Source organism: Protomyctophum parallelum (genome assembly GCF_964188405.1).
Source record: "Protomyctophum parallelum genome assembly, chromosome: 4".
Taxonomy (NCBI): domain Eukaryota; kingdom Metazoa; phylum Chordata; class Actinopteri; order Myctophiformes; family Myctophidae; genus Protomyctophum; species Protomyctophum parallelum.
The window spans coordinates 22,603,552-22,612,839 of NC_139700.1; the positions used below are offsets into that span (position 1 = coordinate 22,603,552).

At 41.8% G+C, this 9,288-nt stretch overlaps 1 protein-coding gene across 3 annotated transcripts in view; it reads right to left on the bottom strand.

The window, feature by feature from the left end:
- magi2b (membrane associated guanylate kinase, WW and PDZ domain containing 2b) overlaps positions 1–7,992 on the bottom strand; it is a 126,300-nt gene extending 118,308 nt beyond the window's left edge. For all 3 annotated transcript variants that reach the window (XM_083763900.1, XM_083763901.1, XM_083763899.1), the window contains exon 1: positions 7,499–7,992. In XM_083763900.1, coding sequence (XP_083620026.1) covers positions 7,499–7,796 — 298 coding nt within the window. In that variant the 5' untranslated portion in view covers positions 7,797–7,992. The remainder of the gene's footprint in view (positions 1–7,498) is intronic.
- Between the last annotated feature and the right edge of the window lie 1,296 nt (positions 7,993–9,288).

Below are 9,288 nucleotides of genomic sequence, written 5' to 3' on the forward strand. Positions count from 1 at the left end.
ATTAAAAGAATTGTATTACTTAACTTGATTACTGAAAGCCATTATAAGATAACTGAGGACTTTATATTATTGTTGAAATTATCAAATTCAATTAAAAGGGATTTTAGTGTGTCTGACGGAGTTGACATGAATCAGGTATTAAGTGCATAAATGTCCCATTTTAGAAAGAAATGTTATGCGAAAAACCTGTTCCTTCTCAAGATTGGTAGTTGAGATCTGTGTCTACAAATACATCTATTTATCTATTTGATTTGAATGTATCTTAAAAAAAAAAAAATCTAGTTTGAAAAAAGTTTTGTCCCTTATCTCAAGAATGGGTGATATATTTTTGAAGAAAACTTTCTATTTTTAAAACAAAGCAATAATTCCTCATGAAGTTGGTATACAGTATATTGTCAATTGTTTGCATGAGAGGGGGAGAGGAGGTGGAGTTAGCTGCTTTAGCAGACAGTTTGTTTTGAAGCACTTTTTAATAATTTCCACTGCTTCAATATTTTTTAACCAACACACAGACTGTATTCAATAGCATTGATTTATGAAAAATGTTGTTTCTGCCGGACAGCGACGATATGAAGGTTTTGGGTAAATAGATCATGGTGATCCAGGGGAAGGTATCACAGGGGAGAATAACAGCTAGCTTCTTCTGAAACACAATGGCTTATTATCGTGATAATCATTATTGTTGTGTATCATAACGGCCATATAGGCCTAAATATTGCACAATGATTGACTGACATTATGAAAACACTTTCGTGTTGGCAAGTGACTATTTTTAGAGTAAACCAATCACTTATCTGACACATACAGTCACTTTCTAATTTGCATACATTCATATTAAACACAAGACGCATCCATATTCATAAATACACAGGCTCAACACACAACACCATCGCTACATTTCACAATCAGGCATATAAATAAACTGTACATAGCCCCAATCCAAGATACCCTCAGAAGCAGTGTCCGTGGTGAACAGAATTAGGTATACTGACCTAATTCACTTAACTCGACCAGATAGATATTGGCCATTGGCTGGCTAAGCACAAGTTTGATCCTCAGAGCGTGGCTTCAGCAGCTTGTAGCCTAAATAAAAATGGTTCGGTCTCTGACAGAACTCATTTCTTACAGAGTTATTAATACCAGCAGCAGAGATGAATGTTATGTGCTAATTCTTCAAGCCTGTCATCAACAAAGCGACAAGAGATGAGATGAAGTTTCCCTCCTCTCCCAGTCCTCAACTCTGTAGTCGTGAACAAAAGTCAAAGAGGATTGTGAACAACATCCCTTATTCGTTGCAAGGGGGAAAAGGTTTATAACTTTATATACTAGCAGCAATGGGGCTAAAGCTGCACATGCATGACCTATGGCACCGCAAGGGAAAGTCTATAATATGTATGACCGGCTTTTGAATGGCCCTAAATGTACACTATGCTCATCTGGTCTTTATATTTTATTTTACAAATCTGATTGAAAGTTATAGAATATGGGGATAGTTCATATTTTAACTAAAGCAGTAATCACTTTCTGCCGAGACCATATTTACAGTTTCATTAGTAAATAGAGAGCTCTTCGGCATGGCCTATAATGGTAAAGTGCTACACAGTCAGACAGCTGTCCTCCATGTGCTGAATCTATATATTATGATGTGCACAGGGACTTTAAGATGGGTATAATATTTATTTGGTCATAACATTTTATGCAATCGATGGAAAGCCTTAGTAATTTTAGCATGCCACAGAAACCAACCAACTGTGGTGAGCCATAGTTCGCCATGCTATCTCAACACAATTTAGAGTCCCGGAAATGCCTCCATTAGCATTCTTCATAAATAGGTGCTTTATTACCAACAGCTATGAGTGAAACGTGACTTGCAAGTAAACACTTTTATGAATACTTTGTCTTCTCCTCCTTCACGACAAGTATGGGTCTTTAACAGGGGGTCCGGGATGCCTAAGGGGTCCTCAGAGTTGCTACAAATGTTTTATTTTACATGAACCACTTGAACATTGCAAAAAGATTGCAGATCTAGATATAGGTCCTTGGCCTGAAAAAACGTTGAAGACCCTGCCCTAAAGAACTAAAAACTTTGTTCACGTCACTACATTAGGGGAAAGTGGATATAAAATGTCTCTAAAATAGTGTATGTTTCTCCCCATATAAATCCTTTTGAGTAGGTGAGGTAGATTATTTATATCCTGTGTATGTTGTGCAAACACACACACACAATTTAATTAATTACATTTATATATTATTGATTTTGCCTAAGCTTACAGGACTGAAAAAATATATATATATATCTTTCCATTTTTGCCAATAAATAAACAGGAAATCTTGAATGAGATTTGTAATTGAAAGTGACAAAAACTACAGTGAGTAGTCATCTTCAACACACAACAAGGCAATTTTGATATAGGATCCTCAACTGAAATGAAGTGTGGTATTTCTCAGTTATTGGCTACAGCCAATGAATGGTTCCCTTAAAATGTACAGTACATTAATTAGCTACTAATCCATTCCTGTCCATCTGGGCTATGGGACCGCGGCTAATAGATCCCATAGAACCACACTGCATCCGTCCTTTCCAGATTGACTCCATTCATTGCATATCCCATTGGTCAATACCCATGTGCAAATTCAGATTGATTGGTCAACCCACTGAGGACGGACAGACGGACTTTGAGTGTTATAGTAGGATGTTGTTTATTGTCTCCACCAGCCGAAGGCATGGGGGAGAGTATGTTTTGCACTCCGTCCGTCCGTGTGTCCGTCCGTCCGTGTGTCCGTGTGTCCGTCCGTGAGCAGCTAATCTCGGCCACCGTTAACCCGGTCGATGCCAAATTTTGCACACACACTCCCTGGATGCCAACCATGAACCTCTGCCCCATACTTTCCAGAACGGCCTGTTATAGCGCCACCAGGAGGCCGCTTTGTGCAAAACAAGTTTTTGCACAGTACACCTACAGATTTTGTCCAAACATCACGCAAATTGGTACACAGTCTCTCTAGAGCCATTCAACGAAACGGGTCTTTCAGATTTCTCAGACTCCATCCTGATTGGTTAAGATTGGCTTCCAAAGTTCACAGGAGTGCTCAGTTTCAAACAAAATGCTGCAAATCATGAACACATCGCGTGATTTCCGTGAAATTGTGCACCCACATTCCCACTAGGCCGAGGACGAAATGCCACATGAACAATTTCAACTCAGCCTCAAGGTGGCGCTATAACTGGCCGAAAAGTGTTTTTACCTCTGACTGCACGGATCTGTGGATAACTTTGTATGCCAACTCCCTAGAGGCCAAGGAAAAACCTTTGTCTGGAATTTTTCACATCAGCTCTTTATAGCGCCACCAGGAGGCCCACATATGTAAAACACATTTTCTATTATTACTCCTTCAGATTTTATCCAAATTTCACGCAAATCGGTACACATGATCTCCATAGTCATGTGATCAAGACAGGTTTGTTTGATTTCTCATATTCCATCCTGATTGGCCACGATTGGCTCCTACAGTTTTCAGGAGTAGCAAATGGCCACAACTCCTCAACGCAGCGTCCGATTGCGATGAAACTGTGCACGCATATTCCCACTAGGCTGAGGAAGAATCCTGGTGGAGACCTGTGCCGATTGGCACTTTATTACATTTGAATTAGTAAAACAATGACATACTGTATCACGACAAAAACATGAAGACACAGCTCTATACTGTCTAAGTAAGCTAATTTCATAATGTTTCTCGATCTATTATGATGTCAGAAGAACAAAATATACTGATGACAAAGATAACAATTATTCACCACCTCAAAGACTCCCCTCTGCCATAGTGTGTATTGTGTTGTGGATCCACACACCAATTAATGCATATTCACTTATTCACTCTCCTCTTGCCGACTGTGCCAACACCTTGTGGCGCTGTGATCTTCATAACACTAAATATCTTCCTCAATGATCAAAGATGCCTTGTCACTTCATGCTTGCTTTTTGTTATACTAGTGGGACGAGGAACTGAACCCAGTGAATAGATCTTTATCAAATAATTACAAAGAAATGCACAGTTCAAATATAGTTTTTTTTTTTTTATAGTTTTTAATATCCTGTCTTTAGGATATAGTCTCAAAGAGAGTAATACAGTTTTTGTTGGTATGTAGTTGAAATGACTCTTAAGTTACAATTATTGCAAACCAATAAAGTGTAAAATATAAATGTTATATTGCTATTGAGAAGAATCAGTCCATCTATAAATCATGCAGATACTAACAGTGGGTGGAAGCCTTTCCATGAAGGTGTTTGTTTTGCAACGCTTTCATTGTTTATTTGGTTGAAAAAAGAACACACACACAATGTACCGACCGAGGCACAGAAACCAAACAACAGTCCACTTGCAATGCACTACATTCAAGACACAGCAACAGTCCTACTAGAAACATTATTAAACCTGGGTCGGGACTCCATCCAGCAGACCTTTCACTCCATTTTCCTGTATAAACACCTTTAATGACTTTCAATCATTGGGTGTGCAGGTGTGTGCCCTGTGTGTGAGAAAGGGAATGTGTCCCAGTCTTCCATGCCCCATCATTAGCTGGAGGTCAGGGCAGAGAGGGATGGTGGCCCTGTTCCAGAGGTACGGCTGGCAGCACAGTATCGGAATACCGCCCTGACAGCCCTAGCTCCTCATCATCAGAGTCATACGCCCTTTAGGGAGGGAATGACAAGGCTTCTACCTGACTGAGTACAACCCATTACAGACTCCTCTCCATACCACTTCATATTTACGTCTCTCTGTCTGTGACTGTATTTGTGTAGGTGGACATGTATGTGCCCAGACGGACCGTCCAGCTCCTATTTGCCTCTCTGTAGCCTGCTAGCTGAGTGACAGAACTCCTTCTAGATGGTTCCTCAGTGGGGCTGTGTGTCTGCAATCTGTCTGCAAGCACACAAGCCATAAATATGCTCCACTCTGCACTCTGCGGAAGTGGAATAACAATATTACAGCGAGAGAGTGACAGTGAGTGAGAGAAAGCGACAGTGAGTGTGAAAAGGCAAGAGAAAGAGAGAGGCGGAGGTAGAGTGAAAAGAGAAAATAACTGAGAGGCACAACAGGAGTGTGCTCAAGAGGGACGTTCAGTTAAAAGGAATAAAGGATGCTCTTTGTAAAGGCCACAAGCCCAAACCCTCATGATACATAGCTCGCCTCATGTTTAAATGGATAGGAGGAGTGAATTGTGTGTGTGTGAGACGTGTGTGTGTGTGTGTGTGTGTGTGTGTGTGTGTGTGTGTGTGTGTGTGTGTGTGTGTGTGTGTGTGTGTGTGTGTGTGTGTGTGTGTGTGTGTGTGTGGGCGCGCTTGCGTGCGTGCGAGAGGGGGGGGGGGGGTTGGGCAGGGAGTGGGACACAGAGTCAAAGAGGAGAGAGGGTCAGTCAACATCCAAGCTACACAGCCACATTAGCATTTAACCCAATATGGCATCACACAGCCTTACTAATACATTCACTACTGTGTATCCACCCCATCAGCAGCCAAACCAAGAGTGCGAAGACAATTCTCGCTGAGTGAAATGACCAGTCAGCTCGGAAAACCACAAATATCTTTTGTTTACAGACACTTAGTGTCGGAAAAACAGCAAAATATGTTTATGTTTTATAAGTATGTAACATGCATGTTTGAAAATATATAAATATACCAATGTTGACGAGAAAACCATAGTATTGACTATTTTGGACTATTATGTTTTCGTGTGGTATACAGGTAAGTAAACATTACAAAAATCAATTGAATTATAGTTATTATGGCTAAAACACACAAGACAGCCGTCAGACATTGTGAATAGCACTCATTCTCATCCACTATTTTTCAACCCGGTGTCCTACTGTCTGCATTTATAATTGGTGACAGAAGCAGGTCACTCAGTCAACTGTGCTGCTCCCTACTATTACAGTGTTTCCTAGCTGCAATTTGCAACTCTAGATTTGTTTAATAATGGGATGAATCTAGAGTTGCAATACCCTCCATTGACATCCAATTTGCGTTTGCGATCTGCTTGTATTAAACGACGTTAAACTCACCAACATTGCAGCTCTAGGCCAAGCTTGAATTATCTTTCAATCTGCCGAGTTTTTGTTTCATAATAATCCACCGTAGACATGTTATGAGCTACTTTCTGTCAAGAACTTTTTTTTTCTAAGTGCTGGAGTTTGGAAGCACTCGTCATAAGTCACTGAACGGCCCTGCGTACCACCTGTTTCGAATTTGCACATAATGCAGGAGGCAGCAGCGCGACCCATCAACAAAAACGAGTTATTTCAAACTGCAACACTTAGAAAAAGAATCACCTGAAGAGGATGTCTTGACAGAAAGTAGCTCATAGTCATAAGTCATAACATGTCTTCGGTGGATTTTTATGAAACAAAAGCTCGGCAGATTGAAAGAGGATAATTCAAGCTTGGCCTAGAGCTGCAATGATGGTGAGTTTAACGTCATTTAATACAAGCAGATCGCAAACGCAAATTGGATGAGTAGGGAGTCAATGGAGGGTATTGCAAATTGCGGCTAAGTTCCCTGCCCTGCGGCTAAGTTCCAACCTGAGCTGTTTGAGGTAAAACATACATGTACAAAATCATAAAGAAACAAACCCTGTTAAGTTGATCAATTTAGCTTACTCCCACATCTTTGTGCAAGTACAGTAGACATAATAATAACATTGTTGTAATAACAAGTGTGTGTGTGTGTGTGTGTGTGTGTGTGTGTGTGTGTGTGTGTGTGTGTGTGTGTGTGTGTGTGTGTGTGTGTGTGTGTGTGTGTGTGTGTGTGTGTTCGACATGTATTGATGTTTTACTGGGTTGAGTCATCACAACTGAAGACTTAAGTGCTATAGCTAATTACATTCTACAGTGGTATAACAACAACTATAACTGATCCAACAGTTCCAACTCATATTAACCCCTTGTTTTTAGTAAGAGACAGAGTTGGCCTGCTGGCTAGGCTGAGCCTTTCTGTTGCCCAGACTACAGAGGGGGAAAAAAACAGCCTCAGGAGTAATTAATGAAATAATCCATGTCCCCTGACCGAAATCACGGAAAAACCGCAGGCCATGGCACCTCGCCTAACGGACACACCCCCTCGGGCGGACCGTGGCACAGAACCAGAGCATTGTGATAAACAGACGGTGAATCTCTTGGACGATATGATTTCTAACCTTATGGACTCACTCGATCGTTTTCACGCCGCGCGCGTCGCTTCCACAAATCATTTTCCCGTGATCAGATTTCACCCATGAACAAAACACGTATATTACCAAAGGCTCGTTTGCAACCTAGCATATTGATACTATTTCTCCTTTTAAATAGTGCAAACTGTGTGACTTCTCTCCCTGCAAATTACATTTGTGTGAGTGTGTGACTAATACATTCACCAACACAGCTGGACGGCATACAAACAAACACATAGCCTGGCTACTCCCCCCTCCTTCCTTGGTAGTGCTGTGTAGAGTGTAGTCAACTCACCTTGTTTGACACATTTGAAGCGGACTGGGTCTTTACAATGTTTAATCACGGCCGTCACGTCTCGGGTAGTGAGTCCGGCCACTGGCATGTCGTTGACTTCCAGGAGCAGCTCATCCTGGGACAATTTGCCGCTCTGGATGGCCCCTTTACCCTGTTTCACCTCCCCGAAGTGGGGGAACTGCCCGTTCTCCGCGCCCCCCTTGAGCTCGAACCCCAGCTCGCCTTCTTTGCCCCTGCTTATCACCGCTTCGTGGACTTTGTTGGTCCAGTGGTTCTTCTTTTTTAGGCTCTTAGACATTGTCGGGCGAATAATCACCGCAGGCTGGCCATTCAGTAGGCTGTCGTCTGTCTCATCCTGCCGTTTGTGACACACGGGTCCTCCTCGCCACCAGCAGCTCAAAGCGACGGTAGCTCCATCACCGCTGCATGGTAAACATGATATCCGTCCAGAAAGCAGCGCGATCGGGAAGGGGACTGCAGCACAGCACGGTAGAGAAAATTACACTGTCACACACACACACACACACACACACACACACACACACAGACGCAAGAGACAGATACTAGCGAATGACCCGGATGTGAAGTCTGTAGGAGGGGAGAGATGAATGGTTCGGGTTCGGAGGAAAGGATGGAGAGAGGAGGGGACATAAAACAGGAGTGCTTTGCTCCCACTAGTATTGCCAGAATGCCAGGGGTGCATTTTTACTTAAGGTGATCACAAATTGTGCTTTGTAAATGCACTTAAATGTAACGAACGCAGTAAAACACGTTTAGAATGAAGTAGCGTTAGCGTATTAGGTTTTTTTCTGCACATGATATTTAGGCAGGCCTACAGTCTGACTCTGAGATGACTAACACCTTTTTTATGACACAATGTTTATTCCTTTTTGCAAATCGTACACAGAAGAAAGGAGATGCATGAAATATTTAAATAAAAGAATCAGACAAATTTAACAAAACAAAACAAAACAAAACAACAAAAAAAGAAAAACAGAAAAAATACAATACAATAATACCAGTAAGAATTAATTCTGTACTGGCCATATATGGAGCGTGTCTTGAGTGTACAGGGTTTGATGAGGTCAGATCAACACATTGAATGTCAGAACAGGAAGGACGGGTGGGAAAGGATCAATATATGGAATGTCAGAACAGGTCATCTCCATATATGGAGATCTAAGGGTTTAAGGTTTGAGGTCAGATGTAGAGTTGCTGGCTCCATATAAGATCTAGGTGATGATCCAGTCTTCTCCATGTATGGTTATCCAGGGTTAGATGAGGTCAGTGTCGTGATCTTCATATATGGAGATGGCCATGTGGTGGCATGACGTGTCACGAGGCATGACGTGTCACGAGGCGTGACACGTCATGCCTGTGACTCACACACTCACACACCTCGTGACTCATATATGGAGGTGTGATGTCACAAGGCGTGACCATATATGGAGGCGTGATGTCAAAAGACGTGACCATATATGGAGGTGTGATGTCACGGGGCGTGACCATAATGGATGCATGGGGTGACTAACTAACTGACGGAGGGATGGACGGGAGATGCAGGTTTTCATAGTAAATGCGACCTACAGTACGGTCGCAACAATACAAAAATAAATAATATATATAAATAAAATAAAATAAAAGTAAGACAATGCCTTTTGGTCCTGGCCCTGGGTAATATTAACATACAATATATCCAATGGGAAAAAAAGAAGACAAAAAGGAGTACCGGTATCTTGCGCTCACACCACATTGGGATCTCTGACCTTTCTGAATGCTGACCAAGTGTC